The sequence below is a fragment of the Osmerus eperlanus genome, chromosome 11 (genome assembly GCF_963692335.1).
Source record: "Osmerus eperlanus chromosome 11, fOsmEpe2.1, whole genome shotgun sequence".
Lineage (NCBI taxonomy): Eukaryota > Metazoa > Chordata > Actinopteri > Osmeriformes > Osmeridae > Osmerus > Osmerus eperlanus.
The window spans coordinates 544454-565577 of NC_085028.1; the positions used below are offsets into that span (position 1 = coordinate 544454).

At 47.5% G+C, this 21124-nt stretch overlaps 1 protein-coding gene and 28 non-coding genes across 29 annotated transcripts in view; 25 read left to right on the top strand and 4 right to left on the bottom strand.

Moving 5' to 3' along the window:
* Positions 1–17641, bottom strand: part of LOC134029308 (uncharacterized) — a 69207-nt gene extending 51566 nt beyond the window's left edge. The window contains exons 1-2 of the mRNA XM_062473394.1: positions 17282–17641; positions 15983–16657 (exon numbers count right to left, since the gene is read on the bottom strand). Coding sequence (XP_062329378.1) covers positions 15983–16657; positions 17282–17641 — 1035 coding nt within the window. The remainder of the gene's footprint in view (positions 1–15982; positions 16658–17281) is intronic.
* Positions 195–267, top strand: trnav-cac (transfer RNA valine (anticodon CAC)). Its single transcript has one exon. It is a non-coding gene; the product is annotated as a tRNA-Val (tRNA).
* trnav-aac (transfer RNA valine (anticodon AAC)) lies at positions 608–680 on the top strand. The gene has a single exon. It is a non-coding gene; the product is annotated as a tRNA-Val (tRNA).
* On the top strand, positions 1363–1435 carry trnav-cac (transfer RNA valine (anticodon CAC)). The gene has a single exon. It is a non-coding gene; the product is annotated as a tRNA-Val (tRNA).
* trnav-aac (transfer RNA valine (anticodon AAC)) lies at positions 1773–1845 on the top strand. The gene has a single exon. It is a non-coding gene; the product is annotated as a tRNA-Val (tRNA).
* On the top strand, positions 2519–2591 carry trnav-cac (transfer RNA valine (anticodon CAC)). The gene has a single exon. It is a non-coding gene; the product is annotated as a tRNA-Val (tRNA).
* On the top strand, positions 2929–3001 carry trnav-aac (transfer RNA valine (anticodon AAC)). Its single transcript has one exon. It is a non-coding gene; the product is annotated as a tRNA-Val (tRNA).
* On the top strand, positions 3675–3747 carry trnav-cac (transfer RNA valine (anticodon CAC)). The gene has a single exon. It is a non-coding gene; the product is annotated as a tRNA-Val (tRNA).
* On the top strand, positions 4085–4157 carry trnav-aac (transfer RNA valine (anticodon AAC)). Its single transcript has one exon. It is a non-coding gene; the product is annotated as a tRNA-Val (tRNA).
* On the top strand, positions 4831–4903 carry trnav-cac (transfer RNA valine (anticodon CAC)). Its single transcript has one exon. It is a non-coding gene; the product is annotated as a tRNA-Val (tRNA).
* Positions 5241–5313, top strand: trnav-aac (transfer RNA valine (anticodon AAC)). Its single transcript has one exon. It is a non-coding gene; the product is annotated as a tRNA-Val (tRNA).
* On the top strand, positions 5987–6059 carry trnav-cac (transfer RNA valine (anticodon CAC)). The gene has a single exon. It is a non-coding gene; the product is annotated as a tRNA-Val (tRNA).
* Positions 6397–6469, top strand: trnav-aac (transfer RNA valine (anticodon AAC)). Its single transcript has one exon. It is a non-coding gene; the product is annotated as a tRNA-Val (tRNA).
* trnav-cac (transfer RNA valine (anticodon CAC)) lies at positions 7143–7215 on the top strand. Its single transcript has one exon. It is a non-coding gene; the product is annotated as a tRNA-Val (tRNA).
* trnav-aac (transfer RNA valine (anticodon AAC)) lies at positions 7553–7625 on the top strand. The gene has a single exon. It is a non-coding gene; the product is annotated as a tRNA-Val (tRNA).
* trnav-cac (transfer RNA valine (anticodon CAC)) lies at positions 8299–8371 on the top strand. Its single transcript has one exon. It is a non-coding gene; the product is annotated as a tRNA-Val (tRNA).
* On the top strand, positions 8709–8781 carry trnav-aac (transfer RNA valine (anticodon AAC)). Its single transcript has one exon. It is a non-coding gene; the product is annotated as a tRNA-Val (tRNA).
* trnav-cac (transfer RNA valine (anticodon CAC)) lies at positions 9455–9527 on the top strand. The gene has a single exon. It is a non-coding gene; the product is annotated as a tRNA-Val (tRNA).
* On the top strand, positions 9865–9937 carry trnav-aac (transfer RNA valine (anticodon AAC)). Its single transcript has one exon. It is a non-coding gene; the product is annotated as a tRNA-Val (tRNA).
* Positions 10611–10683, top strand: trnav-cac (transfer RNA valine (anticodon CAC)). The gene has a single exon. It is a non-coding gene; the product is annotated as a tRNA-Val (tRNA).
* Positions 11021–11093, top strand: trnav-aac (transfer RNA valine (anticodon AAC)). The gene has a single exon. It is a non-coding gene; the product is annotated as a tRNA-Val (tRNA).
* On the top strand, positions 11767–11839 carry trnav-cac (transfer RNA valine (anticodon CAC)). The gene has a single exon. It is a non-coding gene; the product is annotated as a tRNA-Val (tRNA).
* Positions 12177–12249, top strand: trnav-aac (transfer RNA valine (anticodon AAC)). The gene has a single exon. It is a non-coding gene; the product is annotated as a tRNA-Val (tRNA).
* trnav-cac (transfer RNA valine (anticodon CAC)) lies at positions 12923–12995 on the top strand. The gene has a single exon. It is a non-coding gene; the product is annotated as a tRNA-Val (tRNA).
* On the top strand, positions 13333–13405 carry trnav-aac (transfer RNA valine (anticodon AAC)). The gene has a single exon. It is a non-coding gene; the product is annotated as a tRNA-Val (tRNA).
* Positions 14079–14151, top strand: trnav-cac (transfer RNA valine (anticodon CAC)). Its single transcript has one exon. It is a non-coding gene; the product is annotated as a tRNA-Val (tRNA).
* Positions 17642–19932: 2291 nt separating the features above from the next.
* Positions 19933–20005, bottom strand: trnar-ucg (transfer RNA arginine (anticodon UCG)). Its single transcript has one exon. It is a non-coding gene; the product is annotated as a tRNA-Arg (tRNA).
* A 315-nt stretch (positions 20006–20320) lies between these two features.
* trnar-ucg (transfer RNA arginine (anticodon UCG)) lies at positions 20321–20393 on the bottom strand. The gene has a single exon. It is a non-coding gene; the product is annotated as a tRNA-Arg (tRNA).
* Positions 20394–20707: 314 nt separating this feature from the next.
* trnar-ucg (transfer RNA arginine (anticodon UCG)) lies at positions 20708–20780 on the bottom strand. The gene has a single exon. It is a non-coding gene; the product is annotated as a tRNA-Arg (tRNA).
* Between the last annotated feature and the right edge of the window lie 344 nt (positions 20781–21124).

Consider the following 21124-nt stretch of genomic DNA (forward strand, 5'->3'; position numbering starts at 1 on the left):
ATGCTGGCCTGAGGACAAGGGTTGAGAACCACTGCCTTAGACCGTCTCAGTGCCCGCTGACTTGTTGAAGAACCATATCAACTGGTTCATGAGCCCAAATGCCCATTTGACATAATAAAGGCGTGTCCTCGTTCTGTGTCCTTGTTTGTGTGTGTGGGGGTGTGCAGTGAGATTCTGTTGTTGGTTAGGAAGAAGTTTCCGTAGTGTAGTGGTTATCACGTTCGCCTCACACGCGAAAGGTCCCCTGTTCGAGACCGGGCGGAAACAAGTCCCCTTTTATCAGCAGTCTCGTAAATAATTGATGCATTGTCGACAGTTACAAGTTTGTTGGAGTACCCTGGTGCCACATGCTCCGTCGTTTTCTGTAGAGCTTGGTAAGGGTCCAATCAGGTCTAACGCATGCAGAGCAGGGAAACCTGAGGTCCAGGATTGGGAAAGGTTGCTTTGGACAATCTCATTTGTTGCTAGCTTGCTGAAGATGAGTATCAACTAGTTCATGAGCCGAAATGCCCATGTCAAGATTTTAAATGTGTGTCCTCCTTGTTCTGTTTCCTTGTTACTTGCGTGTTTGTGTGTGCACTGGGCTTCTGTCTTTCAGGAGTTGGCAGTTTCTGTAGTGTAGCGGTTATCACGTTCGCTTAACACGCGAAAGGTCCCCGGTTCGAGACCGGGCGGAAACTTCTACATCTTTCCTCGGTTTTCGTCCAATGGCGATCCTCTCGAGAGTAGTTAATGTCCCATGTAGTCCCAATGTCCCAAGAAGTCCCATGATTCAGTGGAGTTGACATGTCATTCTTTGAAATGGGAAGTCAGCTACCCTGGTGCCACTTGTGCGCATTCGCCTTTTAAGCCGTTCCGTTGTTTCTACCAGTCGGTAGAATCCCGTTCAGCAAGATTACCATGAATGTCATGGGCCAAGGACCTTTGTTACTTCTGAGACCTTCAGACCAGTCGTTCGCGATCCTGGTCCCACCTGCCCTGCCCTGCATGTTTGAGATGTTTCCCTGCTCCAACACACCCGATTCAAATAAGTGGGTCGTTATGTAGCTCTCTAGAAGCCTTGTAACAAACATGCATTTGAATCAGGTGTGTTGGAGCCAAGAAACCTCTAAAAACATGCAGGACAGGGGTTCCCTGAGGACAGGGTTAAGAACCACTGATCTAAAGCATGCTGGCCTGAGGACAAGGGTTGAGAACCACTGCCTTAGACCGTCTCAGTGCCCGCTGACTTGTTTAAGAACCATATCAACTGGTTCATGAGCCCAAATGCCCATTTGACATGATAAAGGCGTGTCCTCGTTCTGTGTCCTTGTTTGTGTGTGTGTGGGTGTGCAGTGAGATTCTGTTGTTGGTTAGGAAGAAGTTTCCGTAGTGTAGTGGTTATCACGTTCGCCTCACACGCGAAAGGTCCCCTGTTCGAGACCGGGCGGAAACATGTCCCCTTTTATCAGCAGTCTCGTAAATAATTGATGCATTGTCGACAGTTACAAGTTTGTTGGAGTACCCTGGTGCCACATGCTCCGTCGTTTTCTGTAGAGCTTGGTAAGGGTCCAATCAGGTCTAACGCATGCAGAGCAGGGAAACCTGAGGTCCAGGATTGGGAAAGGTTGCTTTGGACAATCTCATTTGTTGCTAGCTTGCTGAAGAAGAGTATCAACTAGTTCATGAGTCGAAATGCCCATGTCAAGATTTTAAATGTGTGTCCTTGTTCTGTTTCCTTGTTACTTGCGTGTTTGTGTGTGCACTGGGCTTCTGTCTTTCAGGATTTGGCAGTTTCCGTAGTGTAGCGGTTATCACATTCGCTTAACAGGCGAAAGGTCCCAGGTTCGAGACCGGGTGGAAACTTCTGCATCTTTCCTCGGTTTTCGTCCAATGGCGATCCTCTCGAGAGTAGTTAATGTCCCATGTAGTCCCAATGTCCCAAGAAGTCCCATGATTCAGTGGAGTTGACATGTTATTCTTTGAAATGGGAAGTCAGTGCCACTTGTGCGGATTCGCCTTTTAAGCCGTTCCGTTGTTTCTACCAGTCGGTAGAATCCCGTTCAGCAAGATTACCATGAATGTCATGGGCCAAGGACCTTTGTTACTTCTGAGACCTTCAGACCAGTCGTTCGCGATCCTGGTCCCACCTGCCCTGCCCTGCATGTTTGAGATGTTTCCCTGCTCCAACACACCCGATTCAAATAAGTGGGTCGTTATGTAGCTCTCTAGAAGCCTTGTAACGAACATGCATTTGAATCAGGTGTGTTGGAGCCAAGAAACCTCTAAAAACATGCAGGACAGGGGTTCCCTGAGGACAGGGTTAAGAACCACTGATCTAAAGCATGCTGGCCTGAGGACAAGGGTTGAGAACCACTGCCTTAGACCGTCTCAGTGCCCGCTGACTTGTTGAAGAACCATATCAACTGGTTCATGAGCCCAAATGCCCATTTGACATAATAAAGGCGTGTCCTCGTTCTGTGTCCTTGTTTGTGTGTGTGGGGGTGTGCAGTGAGATTCTGTTGTTGGTTAGGAAGAAGTTTCTGTAGTGTAGTGGTTATCACGTTCGCCTCACACGCGAAAGGTCCCCGGTTCGAGACCGGGCGGAAACATGTCCCCTTTTATCAGCAGTCTCGTAAATAATTGATGCATTGTCGACAGTTACAAGTTTGTTGGAGTACCCTGGTGCCACATGCTCCGTCGTTTTCTGTAGAGCTTGGTAAGGGTCCAATCAGGTCTAACGCATGCAGAGCAGGGAAACCTGAGGTCCAGGATTGGGAAAGGTTGCTTTGGACAATCTCATTTGTTGCTAGCTTGCTGAAGAAGAGTATCAACTAGTTCATGAGTCGAAATGCCCATGTCAAGATTTTAAATATGTGTCCTTGTTCTGTTTCCTTGTTACTTGCGTGTTTGTGTGTGCACTGGGCTTCTGTCTTTCAGGATTTGGCAGTTTCCGTAGTGTAGCGGTTATCACATTCGCTTAACAGGCGAAAGGTCCCAGGTTCGAGACCGGGTGGAAACTTCTGCATCTTTCCTCGGTTTTCGTCCAATGGCGATCCTCTCGAGAGTAGTTAATGTCCCATGTAGTCCCAATGTCCCAAGAAGTCCCATGATTCAGTGGAGTTGACATGTTATTCTTTGAAATGGGAAGTCAGTGCCACTTGTGCGGATTCGCCTTTTAAGCCGTTCCGTTGTTTCTACCAGTCGGTAGAATCCCGTTCAGCAAGATTACCATGAATGTCATGGGCCAAGGACCTTTGTTACTTCTGAGACCTTCAGACCAGTCGTTCGCGATCCTGGTCCCACCTGCCCTGCCCTGCATGTTTGAGATGTTTCCCTGCTCCAACACACCCGATTCAAATAAGTGGGTCGTTATGTAGCTCTCTAGAAGCCTTGTAACAAACATGCATTTGAATCAGGTGTGTTGGAGCCAAGAAACCTCTAAAAACATGCAGGACAGGGGTTCCCTGAGGACAGGGTTAAGAACCACTGATCTAAAGCATGCTGGCCTGAGGACAAGGGTTGAGAACCACTGCCTTAGACCGTCTCAGTGCCCGCTGACTTGTTTAAGAACCATATCAACTGGTTCATGAGCCCAAATGCCCATTTGACATGATAAAGGCGTGTCCTCGTTCTGTGTCCTTGTTTGTGTGTGTGTGGGTGTGCAGTGAGATTCTGTTGTTGGTTAGGAAGAAGTTTCCGTAGTGTAGTGGTTATCACGTTCGCCTCACACGCGAAAGGTCCCCTGTTCGAGACCGGGCGGAAACATGTCCCCTTTTATCAGCAGTCTCGTAAATAATTGATGCATTGTCGACAGTTACAAGTTTGTTGGAGTACCCTGGTGCCACATGCTCCGTCGTTTTCTGTAGAGCTTGGTAAGGGTCCAATCAGGTCTAACGCATGCAGAGCAGGGAAACCTGAGGTCCAGGATTGGGAAAGGTTGCTTTGGACAATCTCATTTGTTGCTAGCTTGCTGAAGAAGAGTATCAACTAGTTCATGAGTCGAAATGCCCATGTCAAGATTTTAAATGTGTGTCCTTGTTCTGTTTCCTTGTTACTTGCGTGTTTGTGTGTGCACTGGGCTTCTGTCTTTCAGGATTTGGCAGTTTCCGTAGTGTAGCGGTTATCACATTCGCTTAACAGGCGAAAGGTCCCAGGTTCGAGACCGGGTGGAAACTTCTGCATCTTTCCTCGGTTTTCGTCCAATGGCGATCCTCTCGAGAGTAGTTAATGTCCCATGTAGTCCCAATGTCCCAAGAAGTCCCATGATTCAGTGGAGTTGACATGTTATTCTTTGAAATGGGAAGTCAGTGCCACTTGTGCGGATTCGCCTTTTAAGCCGTTCCGTTGTTTCTACCAGTCGGTAGAATCCCGTTCAGCAAGATTACCATGAATGTCATGGGCCAAGGACCTTTGTTACTTCTGAGACCTTCAGACCAGTCGTTCGCGATCCTGGTCCCACCTGCCCTGCCCTGCATGTTTGAGATGTTTCCCTGCTCCAACACACCCGATTCAAATAAGTGGGTCGTTATGTAGCTCTCTAGAAGCCTTGTAACGAACATGCATTTGAATCAGGTGTGTTGGAGCCAAGAAACCTCTAAAAACATGCAGGACAGGGGTTCCCTGAGGACAGGGTTAAGAACCACTGATCTAAAGCATGCTGGCCTGAGGACAAGGGTTGAGAACCACTGCCTTAGACCGTCTCAGTGCCCGCTGACTTGTTGAAGAACCATATCAACTGGTTCATGAGCCCAAATGCCCATTTGACATAATAAAGGCGTGTCCTCGTTCTGTGTCCTTGTTTGTGTGTGTGGGGGTGTGCAGTGAGATTCTGTTGTTGGTTAGGAAGAAGTTTCCGTAGTGTAGTGGTTATCACGTTCGCCTCACACGCGAAAGGTCCCCGGTTCGAGACCGGGCGGAAACATGTCCCCTTTTATCAGCAGTCTCGTAAATAATTGATGCATTGTCGACAGTTACAAGTTTGTTGGAGTACCCTGGTGCCACATGCTCCGTCGTTTTCTGTAGAGCTTGGTAAGGGTCCAATCAGGTCTAACGCATGCAGAGCAGGGAAACCTGGGGTCCAGGATTGGGAAAGGTTGCTTTGGACAATCTCATTTGTTGCTAGCTTGCTGAAGAAGAGTATCAACTAGTTCATGAGTCGAAATGCCCATGTCAAGATTTTAAATGTGTGTCCTTGTTCTGTTTCCTTGTTACTTGCGTGTTTGTGTGTGCACTGGGCTTCTGTCTTTCAGGATTTGGCAGTTTCCGTAGTGTAGCGGTTATCACATTCGCTTAACAGGCGAAAGGTCCCAGGTTCGAGACCGGGTGGAAACTTCTGCATCTTTCCTCGGTTTTCGTCCAATGGCGATCCTCTCGAGAGTAGTTAATGTCCCATGTAGTCCCAATGTCCCAAGAAGTCCCATGATTCAGTGGAGTTGACATGTTATTCTTTGAAATGGGAAGTCAGTGCCACTTGTGCGGATTCGCCTTTTAAGCCGTTCCGTTGTTTCTACCAGTCGGTAGAATCCCGTTCAGCAAGATTACCATGAATGTCATGGGCCAAGGACCTTTGTTACTTCTGAGACCTTCAGACCAGTCGTTCGCGATCCTGGTCCCACCTGCCCTGCCCTGCATGTTTGAGATGTTTCCCTGCTCCAACACACCCGATTCAAATAAGTGGGTCGTTATGTAGCTCTCTAGAAGCCTTGTAACGAACATGCATTTGAATCAGGTGTGTTGGAGCCAAGAAACCTCTAAAAACATGCAGGACAGGGGTTCCCTGAGGACAGGGTTAAGAACCACTGATCTAAAGCATGCTGGCCTGAGGACAAGGGTTGAGAACCACTGCCTTAGACCGTCTCAGTGCCCGCTGACTTGTTGAAGAACCATATCAACTGGTTCATGAGCCCAAATGCCCATTTGACATGATAAAGGCGTGTCCTCGTTCTGTGTCCTTGTTTGTGTGTGTGTGGGTGTGCAGTGAGATTCTGTTGTTGGTTAGGAAGAAGTTTCCGTAGTGTAGTGGTTATCACGTTCGCCTCACACGCGAAAGGTCCCCTGTTCGAGACCGGGCGGAAACATGTCCCCTTTTATCAGCAGTCTCGTAAATAATTGATGCATTGTCGACAGTTACAAGTTTGTTGGAGTACCCTGGTGCCACATGCTCCGTCGTTTTCTGTAGAGCTTGGTAAGGGTCCAATCAGGTCTAACGCATGCAGAGCAGGGAAACCTGAGGTCCAGGATTGGGAAAGGTTGCTTTGGACAATCTCATTTGTTGCTAGCTTGCTGAAGAAGAGTATCAACTAGTTCATGAGTCGAAATGCCCATGTCAAGATTTTAAATGTGTGTCCTTGTTCTGTTTCCTTGTTACTTGCGTGTTTGTGTGTGCACTGGGCTTCTGTCTTTCAGGATTTGGCAGTTTCCGTAGTGTAGCGGTTATCACATTCGCTTAACAGGCGAAAGGTCCCAGGTTCGAGACCGGGTGGAAACTTCTGCATCTTTCCTCGGTTTTCGTCCAATGGCGATCCTCTCGAGAGTAGTTAATGTCCCATGTAGTCCCAATGTCCCAAGAAGTCCCATGATTCAGTGGAGTTGACATGTTATTCTTTGAAATGGGAAGTCAGTGCCACTTGTGCGGATTCGCCTTTTAAGCCGTTCCGTTGTTTCTACCAGTCGGTAGAATCCCGTTCAGCAAGATTACCATGAATGTCATGGGCCAAGGACCTTTGTTACTTCTGAGACCTTCAGACCAGTCGTTCGCGATCCTGGTCCCACCTGCCCTGCCCTGCATGTTTGAGATGTTTCCCTGCTCCAACACACCCGATTCAAATAAGTGGGTCGTTATGTAGCTCTCTAGAAGCCTTGTAACGAACATGCATTTGAATCAGGTGTGTTGGAGCCAAGAAACCTCTAAAAACATGCAGGACAGGGGTTCCCTGAGGACAGGGTTAAGAACCACTGATCTAAAGCATGCTGGCCTGAGGACAAGGGTTGAGAACCACTGCCTTAGACCGTCTCAGTGCCCGCTGACTTGTTGAAGAACCATATCAACTGGTTCATGAGCCCAAATGCCCATTTGACATAATAAAGGCGTGTCCTCGTTCTGTGTCCTTGTTTGTGTGTGTGGGGGTGTGCAGTGAGATTCTGTTGTTGGTTAGGAAGAAGTTTCCGTAGTGTAGTGGTTATCACGTTCGCCTCACACGCGAAAGGTCCCCGGTTCGAGACCGGGCGGAAACATGTCCCCTTTTATCAGCAGTCTCGTAAATAATTGATGCATTGTCGACAGTTACAAGTTTGTTGGAGTACCCTGGTGCCACATGCTCCGTCGTTTTCTGTAGAGCTTGGTAAGGGTCCAATCAGGTCTAACGCATGCAGAGCAGGGAAACCTGAGGTCCAGGATTGGGAAAGGTTGCTTTGGACAATCTCATTTGTTGCTAGCTTGCTGAAGAAGAGTATCAACTAGTTCATGAGTCGAAATGCCCATGTCAAGATTTTAAATGTGTGTCCTTGTTCTGTTTCCTTGTTACTTGCGTGTTTGTGTGTGCACTGGGCTTCTGTCTTTCAGGATTTGGCAGTTTCCGTAGTGTAGCGGTTATCACATTCGCTTAACAGGCGAAAGGTCCCAGGTTCGAGACCGGGTGGAAACTTCTGCATCTTTCCTCGGTTTTCGTCCAATGGCGATCCTCTCGAGAGTAGTTAATGTCCCATGTAGTCCCAATGTCCCAAGAAGTCCCATGATTCAGTGGAGTTGACATGTTATTCTTTGAAATGGGAAGTCAGTGCCACTTGTGCGGATTCGCCTTTTAAGCCGTTCCGTTGTTTCTACCAGTCGGTAGAATCCCGTTCAGCAAGATTACCATGAATGTCATGGGCCAAGGACCTTTGTTACTTCTGAGACCTTCAGACCAGTCGTTCGCGATCCTGGTCCCACCTGCCCTGCCCTGCATGTTTGAGATGTTTCCCTGCTCCAACACACCCGATTCAAATAAGTGGGTCGTTATGTAGCTCTCTAGAAGCCTTGTAACGAACATGCATTTGAATCAGGTGTGTTGGAGCCAAGAAACCTCTAAAAACATGCAGGACAGGGGTTCCCTGAGGACAGGGTTAAGAACCACTGATCTAAAGCATGCTGGCCTGAGGACAAGGGTTGAGAACCACTGCCTTAGACCGTCTCAGTGCCCGCTGACTTGTTGAAGAACCATATCAACTGGTTCATGAGCCCAAATGCCCATTTGACATAATAAAGGCGTGTCCTCGTTCTGTGTCCTTGTTTGTGTGTGTGGGGGTGTGCAGTGAGATTCTGTTGTTGGTTAGGAAGAAGTTTCCGTAGTGTAGTGGTTATCACGTTCGCCTCACACGCGAAAGGTCCCCGGTTCGAGACCGGGCGGAAACATGTCCCCTTTTATCAGCAGTCTCGTAAATAATTGATGCATTGTCGACAGTTACAAGTTTGTTGGAGTACCCTGGTGCCACATGCTCCGTCGTTTTCTGTAGAGCTTGGTAAGGGTCCAATCAGGTCTAACGCATGCAGAGCAGGGAAACCTGAGGTCCAGGATTGGGAAAGGTTGCTTTGGACAATCTCATTTGTTGCTAGCTTGCTGAAGAAGAGTATCAACTAGTTCATGAGTCGAAATGCCCATGTCAAGATTTTAAATGTGTGTCCTTGTTCTGTTTCCTTGTTACTTGCGTGTTTGTGTGTGCACTGGGCTTCTGTCTTTCAGGATTTGGCAGTTTCCGTAGTGTAGCGGTTATCACATTCGCTTAACAGGCGAAAGGTCCCAGGTTCGAGACCGGGTGGAAACTTCTGCATCTTTCCTCGGTTTTCGTCCAATGGCGATCCTCTCGAGAGTAGTTAATGTCCCATGTAGTCCCAATGTCCCAAGAAGTCCCATGATTCAGTGGAGTTGACATGTTATTCTTTGAAATGGGAAGTCAGTGCCACTTGTGCGGATTCGCCTTTTAAGCCGTTCCGTTGTTTCTACCAGTCGGTAGAATCCCGTTCAGCAAGATTACCATGAATGTCATGGGCCAAGGACCTTTGTTACTTCTGAGACCTTCAGACCAGTCGTTCGCGATCCTGGTCCCACCTGCCCTGCCCTGCATGTTTGAGATGTTTCCCTGCTCCAACACACCCGATTCAAATAAGTGGGTCGTTATGTAGCTCTCTAGAAGCCTTGTAACGAACATGCATTTGAATCAGGTGTGTTGGAGCCAAGAAACCTCTAAAAACATGCAGGACAGGGGTTCCCTGAGGACAGGGTTAAGAACCACTGATCTAAAGCATGCTGGCCTGAGGACAAGGGTTGAGAACCACTGCCTTAGACCGTCTCAGTGCCCGCTGACTTGTTGAAGAACCATATCAACTGGTTCATGAGCCCAAATGCCCATTTGACATAATAAAGGCGTGTCCTCGTTCTGTGTCCTTGTTTGTGTGTGTGGGGGTGTGCAGTGAGATTCTGTTGTTGGTTAGGAAGAAGTTTCCGTAGTGTAGTGGTTATCACGTTCGCCTCACACGCGAAAGGTCCCCGGTTCGAGACCGGGCGGAAACATGTCCCCTTTTATCAGCAGTCTCGTAAATAATTGATGCATTGTCGACAGTTACAAGTTTGTTGGAGTACCCTGGTGCCACATGCTCCGTCGTTTTCTGTAGAGCTTGGTAAGGGTCCAATCAGGTCTAACGCATGCAGAGCAGGGAAACCTGGGGTCCAGGATTGGGAAAGGTTGCTTTGGACAATCTCATTTGTTGCTAGCTTGCTGAAGAAGAGTATCAACTAGTTCATGAGTCGAAATGCCCATGTCAAGATTTTAAATGTGTGTCCTTGTTCTGTTTCCTTGTTACTTGCGTGTTTGTGTGTGCACTGGGCTTCTGTCTTTCAGGATTTGGCAGTTTCCGTAGTGTAGCGGTTATCACATTCGCTTAACAGGCGAAAGGTCCCAGGTTCGAGACCGGGTGGAAACTTCTGCATCTTTCCTCGGTTTTCGTCCAATGGCGATCCTCTCGAGAGTAGTTAATGTCCCATGTAGTCCCAATGTCCCAAGAAGTCCCATGATTCAGTGGAGTTGACATGTTATTCTTTGAAATGGGAAGTCAGTGCCACTTGTGCGGATTCGCCTTTTAAGCCGTTCCGTTGTTTCTACCAGTCGGTAGAATCCCGTTCAGCAAGATTACCATGAATGTCATGGGCCAAGGACCTTTGTTACTTCTGAGACCTTCAGACCAGTCGTTCGCGATCCTGGTCCCACCTGCCCTGCCCTGCATGTTTGAGATGTTTCCCTGCTCCAACACACCCGATTCAAATAAGTGGGTCGTTATGTAGCTCTCTAGAAGCCTTGTAACGAACATGCATTTGAATCAGGTGTGTTGGAGCCAAGAAACCTCTAAAAACATGCAGGACAGGGGTTCCCTGAGGACAGGGTTAAGAACCACTGATCTAAAGCATGCTGGCCTGAGGACAAGGGTTGAGAACCACTGCCTTAGACCGTCTCAGTGCCCGCTGACTTGTTGAAGAACCATATCAACTGGTTCATGAGCCCAAATGCCCATTTGACATAATAAAGGCGTGTCCTCGTTCTGTGTCCTTGTTTGTGTGTGTGGGGGTGTGCAGTGAGATTCTGTTGTTGGTTAGGAAGAAGTTTCCGTAGTGTAGTGGTTATCACGTTCGCCTCACACGCGAAAGGTCCCCGGTTCGAGACCGGGCGGAAACATGTCCCCTTTTATCAGCAGTCTCGTAAATAATTGATGCATTGTCGACAGTTACAAGTTTGTTGGAGTACCCTGGTGCCACATGCTCCGTCGTTTTCTGTAGAGCTTGGTAAGGGTCCAATCAGGTCTAACGCATGCAGAGCAGGGAAACCTGAGGTCCAGGATTGGGAAAGGTTGCTTTGGACAATCTCATTTGTTGCTAGCTTGCTGAAGAAGAGTATCAACTAGTTCATGAGTCGAAATGCCCATGTCAAGATTTTAAATGTGTGTCCTTGTTCTGTTTCCTTGTTACTTGCGTGTTTGTGTGTGCACTGGGCTTCTGTCTTTCAGGATTTGGCAGTTTCCGTAGTGTAGCGGTTATCACATTCGCTTAACAGGCGAAAGGTCCCAGGTTCGAGACCGGGTGGAAACTTCTGCATCTTTCCTCGGTTTTCGTCCAATGGCGATCCTCTCGAGAGTAGTTAATGTCCCATGTAGTCCCAATGTCCCAAGAAGTCCCATGATTCAGTGGAGTTGACATGTTATTCTTTGAAATGGGAAGTCAGTGCCACTTGTGCGGATTCGCCTTTTAAGCCGTTCCGTTGTTTCTACCAGTCGGTAGAATCCCGTTCAGCAAGATTACCATGAATGTCATGGGCCAAGGACCTTTGTTACTTCTGAGACCTTCAGACCAGTCGTTCGCGATCCTGGTCCCACCTGCCCTGCCCTGCATGTTTGAGATGTTTCCCTGCTCCAACACACCCGATTCAAATAAGTGGGTCGTTATGTAGCTCTCTAGAAGCCTTGTAACGAACATGCATTTGAATCAGGTGTGTTGGAGCCAAGAAACCTCTAAAAACATGCAGGACAGGGGTTCCCTGAGGACAGGGTTAAGAACCACTGATCTAAAGCATGCTGGCCTGAGGACAAGGGTTGAGAACCACTGCCTTAGACCGTCTCAGTGCCCGCTGACTTGTTGAAGAACCATATCAACTGGTTCATGAGCCCAAATGCCCATTTGACATAATAAAGGCGTGTCCTCGTTCTGTGTCCTTGTTTGTGTGTGTGGGGGTGTGCAGTGAGATTCTGTTGTTGGTTAGGAAGAAGTTTCCGTAGTGTAGTGGTTATCACGTTCGCCTCACACGCGAAAGGTCCCCGGTTCGAGACCGGGCGGAAACATGTCCCCTTTTATCAGCAGTCTCGTAAATAATTGATGCATTGTCGACAGTTACAAGTTTGTTGGAGTACCCTGGTGCCACATGCTCCGTCGTTTTCTGTAGAGCTTGGTAAGGGTCCAATCAGGTCTAACGCATGCAGAGCAGGGAAACCTGAGGTCCAGGATTGGGAAAGGTTGCTTTGGACAATCTCATTTGTTGCTAGCTTGCTGAAGAAGAGTATCAACTAGTTCATGAGTCGAAATGCCCATGTCAAGATTTTAAATGTGTGTCCTTGTTCTGTTTCCTTGTTACTTGCGTGTTTGTGTGTGCACTGGGCTTCTGTCTTTCAGGATTTGGCAGTTTCCGTAGTGTAGCGGTTATCACATTCGCTTAACAGGCGAAAGGTCCCAGGTTCGAGACCGGGTGGAAACTTCTGCATCTTTCCTCGGTTTTCGTCCAATGGCGATCCTCTCGAGAGTAGTTAATGTCCCATGTAGTCCCAATGTCCCAAGAAGTCCCATGATTCAGTGGAGTTGACATGTTATTCTTTGAAATGGGAAGTCAGTGCCACTTGTGCGGATTCGCCTTTTAAGCCGTTCCGTTGTTTCTACCAGTCGGTAGAATCCCGTTCAGCAAGATTACCATGAATGTCATGGGCCAAGGACCTTTGTTACTTCTGAGACCTTCAGACCAGTCGTTCGCGATCCTGGTCCCACCTGCCCTGCCCTGCATGTTTGAGATGTTTCCCTGCTCCAACACACCCGATTCAAATAAGTGGGTCGTTATGTAGCTCTCTAGAAGCCTTGTAACGAACATGCATTTGAATCAGGTGTGTTGGAGCCAAGAAACCTCTAAAAACATGCAGGACAGGGGTTCCCTGAGGACAGGGTTAAGAACCACTGATCTAAAGCATGCTGGCCTGAGGACAAGGGTTGAGAACCACTGCCTTAGACCGTCTCAGTGCCCGCTGACTTGTTGAAGAACCATATCAACTGGTTCATGAGCCCAAATGCCCATTTGACATAATAAAGGCGTGTCCTCGTTCTGTGTCCTTGTTTGTGTGTGTGGGGGTGTGCAGTGAGATTCTGTTGTTGGTTAGGAAGAAGTTTCCGTAGTGTAGTGGTTATCACGTTCGCCTCACACGCGAAAGGTCCCCGGTTCGAGACCGGGCGGAAACATGTCCCCTTTTATCAGCAGTCTCGTAAATAATTGATGCATTGTCGACAGTTACAAGTTTGTTGGAGTACCCTGGTGCCACATGCTCCGTCGTTTTCTGTAGAGCTTGGTAAGGGTCCAATCAGGTCTAACGCATGCAGAGCAGGGAAACCTGAGGTCCAGGATTGGGAAAGGTTGCTTTGGACAATCTCATTTGTTGCTAGCTTGCTGAAGAAGAGTATCAACTAGTTCATGAGTCGAAATGCCCATGTCAAGATTTTAAATGTGTGTCCTTGTTCTGTTTCCTTGTTACTTGCGTGTTTGTGTGTGCACTGGGCTTCTGTCTTTCAGGATTTGGCAGTTTCCGTAGTGTAGCGGTTATCACATTCGCTTAACAGGCGAAAGGTCCCAGGTTCGAGACCGGGTGGAAACTTCTGCATCTTTCCTCGGTTTTCGTCCAATGGCGATCCTCTCGAGAGTAGTTAATGTCCCATGTAGTCCCAATGTCCCAAGAAGTCCCATGATTCAGTGGAGTTGACATGTTATTCTTTGAAATGGGAAGTCAGTGCCACTTGTGCGGATTCGCCTTTTAAGCCGTTCCGTTGTTTCTACCAGTCGGTAGAATCCCGTTCAGCAAGATTACCATGAATGTCATGGGCCAAGGACCTTTGTTACTTCTGAGACCTTCAGACCAGTCGTTCGCGATCCTGGTCCCACCTGCCCTGCCCTGCATGTTTGAGATGTTTCCCTGCTCCAACACACCCGATTCAAATAAGTGGGTCGTTATGTAGCTCTCTAGAAGCCTTGTAACGAACATGCATTTGAATCAGGTGTGTTGGAGCCAAGAAACCTCTAAAAACATGCAGGACAGGGGTTCCCTGAGGACAGGGTTAAGAACCACTGATCTAAAGCATGCTGGCCTGAGGACAAGGGTTGAGAACCACTGCCTTAGACCGTCTCAGTGCCCGCTGACTTGTTGAAGAACCATATCAACTGGTTCATGAGCCCAAATGCCCATTTGACATAATAAAGGCGTGTCCTCGTTCTGTGTCCTTGTTTGTGTGTGTGGGGGTGTGCAGTGAGATTCTGTTGTTGGTTAGGAAGAAGTTTCCGTAGTGTAGTGGTTATCACGTTCGCCTCACACGCGAAAGGTCCCCGGTTCGAGACCGGGCGGAAACATGTCCCCTTTTATCAGCAGTCTCGTAAATAATTGATGCATTGTCGACAGTTACAAGTTTGTTGGAGTACCCTGGTGCCACATGCTCCGTCGTTTTCTGTAGAGCTTGGTAAGGGTCCAATCAGGTCTAACGCATGCAGAGCAGGGAAACCTGAGGTCCAGGATTGGGAAAGGTTGCTTTGGACAATCTCATTTGTTGCTAGCTTGCTGAAGAAGAGTATCAACTAGTTCATGAGTCGAAATGCCCATGTCAAGATTTTAAATGTGTGTCCTTGTTCTGTTTCCTTGTTACTTGCGTGTTTGTGTGTGCACTGGGCTTCTGTCTTTCAGGAGTTGGCAGTTTCCGTAGTGTAGCGGTTATCACGTTCGCTTAACCCTCACGCTCTCCTCATTGTCTATGCAGCCTGAACTTATCCTTCGCACTGTCTCCGGGTCATTGTTACCCACAGCGTTGTCTATTACGCCCCCTTCGCGCTGTCTCGGGGGTCGTTGTGACCCACAGCGTGGGAATGAAAGGTTTGACTTTATTTATTTTTGTATTACGAAAAGTTGTCAGAAGACCGCTGTGGGTCACAAGGAACCAGAGACAGTGCGGGGTCTCGTAATAGACAACACAGACGTTGCCGTGTCTAACAAAAAAGCAGAGACAGCACAATAACCCTTACGCTCTCCTCATTGTCTATGCAACCTGAACTTATCCTTCGCGCTGTCTCCGGGTCATTGTGACCCACAGCGTTGTATATTACTCCACCTTCGCGCTGTCTCGGGGGTTGTTGTGACCCACAGCGTTGTCTATTACGCCACCTTCGCGCTGTCTCGGGGGGTCGTTGTGACCCACAGCGTTGTATATTACGCCACCATCGCGCTGTCTCGGGGGTCGTTGTGACCCACAGCGTTGTATATTACGCCACCTTCGCGCTGTCTCGGGGGTCGTTGTGACCCACAGCGTGGGAATGAAAGGTTTGACTTTATTTATTTTTGTATTATGAAAAGTTGTCAGAAGACCGCTGTGGGTCACAAGGAACCGGAGACAGTGCGGGGTCTCGTAATAAACAACACAGACGTTGCCGTGTCTAACAAAAAGGCAGAGACAGCGCAATAAACAAGTCTCCCTGGTGGTCTAGTGGCAAGACTGTGGGGCTTTCAGCTCCGTGGCCCGGGTTCGCTTGACGGTCAGGGCAAATATGATTTCATTTTGATATTTCGACGGATAATGTTTCACTTCACTATTTTTGTATTACGAAAGGTTGTCAGCACGAGGGTGGCGTAACAGACTAGGTATGGTGAGTCACAGCGCAGACTAGGATACAGCGCGAGAGTGTACTAATAGGCTAGGCAGACAAGGCTAGAAATAAAAGGGTTCACTTTTTTTTTTTTATTATGAAAAAGTTGTCACAACGTCAGTTTGCCTCACCACGACTAGGCTAGGAAGACAACGCGAGGAATAAAATCAAATGTTTCACTTTATTTTTGTATCATGAAGTTGTCACACCACGCATGACACCGTGCTTCACAACGACCCGCAGACAGCACTAGGGATAGAACCTCCAGCCCGCCGTCCTGATACATCATCTATACATCCCATGCATGTGTTGGTAGTAGCGTTAGCAGCGCAGTGGCTTGAGCAAAGCCCTCTTCTGCACTCGACTGAGTTGTTCAGTCTTCTGCACACACTCCCGCGGGTCGTCCAGGGTCAACGGGAACCTCTCCTTGGCCGAAGCCCAGCTCGGTGGGGCATGTGGGGCAGTATACATGCGAACAGGATTTGCAGACAGGCCTCTTACACCCGCGACAAACGGTGAACGTTTTACGGTCCTTCTTCACCGGGCAGACTTGACATCTCTTCCTCTTACTGGCAGGGACCGGCGACGTCGGTCCTGCCGATGAGGAGGCGGCGGTGGCGGCTGCTGCTGCCGCTGCGCCATCCTCTCCGGGTCGCCGTTGAGGAGGCGGATCGCGACAGCTGGCCATCCGTAGATCTTTCACAACCGCGGCAGCAGCTCCAGTGCGGGGCAGACATCGTCTTCTTTCGATCAGCGGAGTCACGAGGGCCCTTCCGAGTTGCTCGAGGAAAAACCTTCTCTTGTTGCGCTTACGCGGCATCCAGTTGGGGTTGACCTCTCTCCATATCACAAAGGCGTTGTAGGAGGAGACGTCAACGATGTTGCTGAAGATGACGAGGGGCCAGCGGGCCGTCTTCCTTTTACAGCTGTAGGCCGTGATGACCTTATCCAGATTGTCGACTCCGCCTTTGTTCAAATTATAATCCAGGACGATGGTCGGTTTGCCGTCGTTTCTGTCACTGATTTCAGCGTCTGTGTGGCGTGTGCTCATGAGTAAAACGTTCTTATTTTTCTTCGCGAGGTAGGAAACCAGAGTGGTGGTTGGAGTGAAGGCGAACTGCGACGACAGCACCCGTCGCGTCTTCGTCGTCAGCAGCTCGGACAGGAGCTCGGCCCTGTTCTTTCGCACGGTGCCAACCACGGTCATGTTTCTCGTCGCCATGAGCTCTCGTCCGAGTTCGTAAGAGGTGAAGAAATATGTAGACTTGCATCTTCCAAGCGTAGCTTGATTTTGCATCGCACGCGACCCACGACTTGATGCCGTATTTCGCCGGTTTGCTTGGCATGTACTGCTTGAAAGGACACCGTCCTCTGAACGCGAGCAGTTGTTCGTCCACGGTCACTTCGGGCCCTGGGTCGTAGAGGCGTGGTAATCTCTCTACCCACATATCCCAGACCTCTCTTATCGCCGCCAACTTGTCCGTCGTGCGTCTCGCCGCTCGTGTCCCACGGTCGTCAAATCGTATCGACGTCGAATAGGTGTAGAAGAGTTTCAGCTGCATGGTGGTGCGGAAAATCGCTCTGCCGCTTTGCGCGTCCCATAGACTGGCGGCCGCTTCGCCTCGGGACTTGTACACCCCTGCCAGGATTAGCAGCCCTATGTAGGCACGTAGGTCAGTGGCGTCCATGGCTTTCCACTCCTCTCCGCGTTTCAGATAACCTTCCCGATTTGTCACGTCCAAGATTATTCTTTCGATTTGTGGCGTGACAAAGAGTAAAAATGCGGAGACGATGTCGTGAGCGTGGGAAACGGCGTAAGCTGTGGGTCCTCTGGGGGTCCTCTCTGTACTTTCACGTTGCGACAGCAGCCTCGGATTCCTCCGATACGCAATCGAACACCATTCAATTTGGCCGTTTTTCGACAAGAAAGTATCTCTGTCGATTTGAGGGGCTTGGTCGTCGGCGGCGGCGGCAGCCACTTGTCGTGGTTGACTGCGTCGTACTCTTGCCCGTCTTCCTCTTCTGACACATGCTCCGCGTACTCTTGCCCGTCTTCTTCTTCTTCTTCGTCATCCTCTTCTGCTACATTCTCTGCACACTCTTCCCCGTCATCTTCTGACACATCTTCTGCCTCCTCTTCAGACTCACTTTGCTCGATATTGGCAAACATCTGCTGTAGAACTTGCAGCGCACTGAAATCCCGAGCCATAGCTGCGTTACCCTAGACAGATTCCAAAGGGGCCGCAGCCGCACGGCCGCTTGGCAGACGGGTCCGACCGCGGTTACCATTTGTCTCCCTTGGTTCCGACCTTATCAATTTAATCTAGGTCGACGTGGCCCGTCTCATTGCAAGGCAGCTGCAGAAACGCCACAAGCAAAGAGGCCAGGGTGATAACTATTTACTAATTTTACTTTGTGATATGACACACAATTGTGACGTGTAATGTACAATATAAGCTGATTTTATGAAGGAAGTACATCTACTTTCGGAAACAGTAGTCTACTATTTCACTGAAGTATTAGCATCATGACATTAGCCTCTGTTGCCCGGGTAACACATACTACAGTGGTCTATGATGCATCTGTTTTCAATCGTTAAAATAAACATTACTCACAAATACATTTTCGTTGTAGGATTTATTATGACATTACATTACAAGTAAACGATTTGTGGGTGAAATTATCATTACCTGTGGTTTCAAACCAGTGTTGCTCACTGAAACGCTGTAGCCTACGCGAGACACTACAAAAACATCTACACAGCTGTAGGAAGTCAAATGGCGACAGAACATGTTCGGCACTCCCCTAACTTAAATCAAAAATCTATCTAACTACTAACCTGAACATCATTGCCACAGCCTAAACTTTGTCAATCTGTTCATGAAAATAATTAATTTCAGCCTAAACCGTACAACGGAACGTTAAATCAAATTCAACCAACGCAATCGCTACCAAGACGAACACAGCAGTAGTCTACTAGTACTGTACCGTAGTAGTACAATTTACCAGGGCAGCTTCTCCACACAGGGCTATATCGCATTTTGCGTTGTTACTGACAATGGTCGCTACCAGTGAGCTTTTTATGAATGAGCGATTTTCCACTAAATAAATGTCAAGCTTATTTACGTTTTGGGGGGCATATTTTCAGTTAGCAGATGGTACTGTTTGAATCGCGATTCCATCTTCTACTGCCGGGTAACGTCGTAGAATAATCTTCAAAGGGGGTTCTTTATTAATGAATGAATGCAATGAGTAGGCTACATGCCTGAAAATATCAGGAGAAGGGAAAAACTTAAAATGACGTTTAAGTCATAGAGATTAGGTCAATTTTTACACCGGTCTGCCAAATGTATTCGTTTTGATTCAACGATGAGGCTGCCTCTTGCAGGGGAAATGAGAAGACATCTATTTCATTCTACACTTCACTCGTATTTTCAGTTGTAAATGAGCAGCATTTTTGTCTGTTTTTTTTTAATCTATTTAATCTTTATAAATAATAACTATGCATTTTCATATAAAATATACAGAAATCAGTTGTAAAAATGTCATTCAAAAACGGACCCCTGTGCAACCGACGCAAGCAAGCACACCCTACAATTTCCCCAGAAATTGTACCCTCTCTAGTTTTTTTTCTTTTTGCCCCCCTAAAACTCAGTCAATATTTGGCCTAAATAGACAACCTAGGTGTCAAAAATTTCGTCTTGGTAGCGATTGAGTTGCTTCTATTGGGATTTACGTTCCGTTGCATGGTTTAGGCTCAAGTCAGACGCCTTATCCGTAACGACATGTATTCACTTCTTGCTAATTTAACCACACACACTTTGAGACAGACTTGTTTCCTACAACATGTGAACAACTTTTTCTATAAAGCATCTTCGACAGCTCAACTGGAGTCGCGATCCATCAAGTTCAGATAAACACTTTGAGATGGCTTGTTTCCAAAAACGAGAACAACTTATGGCTTTTAAAGTTCTTCAACAGCAATCAAGATCAATCATGCTGATGACAACCACGAAGGGACTCGAACCCTTAATCTTCTGATCCGAAGTCAGACGTCTTATCCATTAGGCCTCATGGTTTCTTGCTTAAGCATTAACCACAAACATTTTGAGATAGCTTGTTTCCAATTACAAGAACACCATTCCTTAATTAGGCATCTTCAACAGCTTGAGAGGAGTCAAGATGGATCTAGTTCAGAGAAAGGAACACAATTCTGTGGACAACGAGGAAGCGACTCTCAATCTTCTCACCATAAGCCAGACGCCTTATCCGTAACGACATGTATTCACTTCTTGCTAATTTAACCACACACACTTTGAGACAGACTTGTTTCCTACAACATGTGAACAACTTTTTCTATAAAGCACCTTCGACAGCTCAACTGGATTCGTGATCCATCAGGTTCAGATAAACACTTTGAGATGGCTTGTTTCCAAAAACGAGAACAACTTATGGCTTTTAAAGCTCTTCAACAGCAATCAAGATCCATCATGCTGATGACAACCACGAAGGGACTCAAACCCTTAATCTTCTGATTCGAAGTCAGACGCCTTATCCATTAGGCCACGTGGTCTCTTGCTTCAGAAGTAACCACAAACATTTTGAGATAGCTTGTTTCCAATTACGAGAACACTATTCCTTAAGTCAGACGCCTTATCCGTAACGACATGTATTCACTTCTTGCTGATCTAACCACACACACTTTGAGACAGACTTGTTTCCTACAACATGTGAACAACTTTTTCTATAAAGCACCTTCGACAGCTCAACTGGAGTCGTGATCCATCAGGTTCAGATAAACACTTTGAGATGGCTTGTTTCCAAAAACGAGAACAACTGATGGCTTTTAAAGCTCTTCAACAGCAATCAAGATCCATCATGCTGATGACAACCACAAAGGGACTCAAACCCTTAATCTTCTGATTCGAAGTCAGACGCCTTATCCATTAGGCCACGTGGTCTCTTGCTTCAAAGTAACCACAAACATTTTGAGATAGCTTGTTTCCAATTACAAGAACACTATTCCTTAAGTCAGACGCCTTATCCGTAACGACATGTATTCACTTCTTGCTAATTTAACCACACACACTTTGAGACAGACTTGTTTCCTACAACATGTGAACAACTTTTTCTATAAAGCACCTTCGACAGCTCAACTGGATTCGTGATCCATCAGGTTCAGATAAACACTTTGAGATGGCTTGATTCCAAAAACGAGAACAACTGATGGCTTTTAAAGTTCTTCAACAGCAATCAAGATCCATCATGCTGATGACAACCACGAAGGGACTCGAACCCTTAATCTTCTGATCCGAAGTCAGACGCCTTATCCATTAGGCCTCGTGGTTTCTTGCTTAAGAATTAACCACAAACATTTTGAGATAGCTTGTTTTCAATTACAAGAACACCATTCCTTAATTAGGCATCTTCAACAGCTTGAGAGGAGTCAAGATGGATCTAGTTCAGAGAAAGGAACACAATTCTGTGGACAACCAGGAAGCGACTCTCAATCTTCTCACCATAAGCCAGACGCCTTATCCGTAACGACATGTATTCACTTCTTGCTAATTTAACCACACACACTTTGAGACAGACTTGTTTCCTACAACATGGGAACAACTTTTTCCATCAAGCATCTTCGACAGCTCGACTGGAGTCGCGATCCATCAATTATGTTCTTATTTATTTCGAA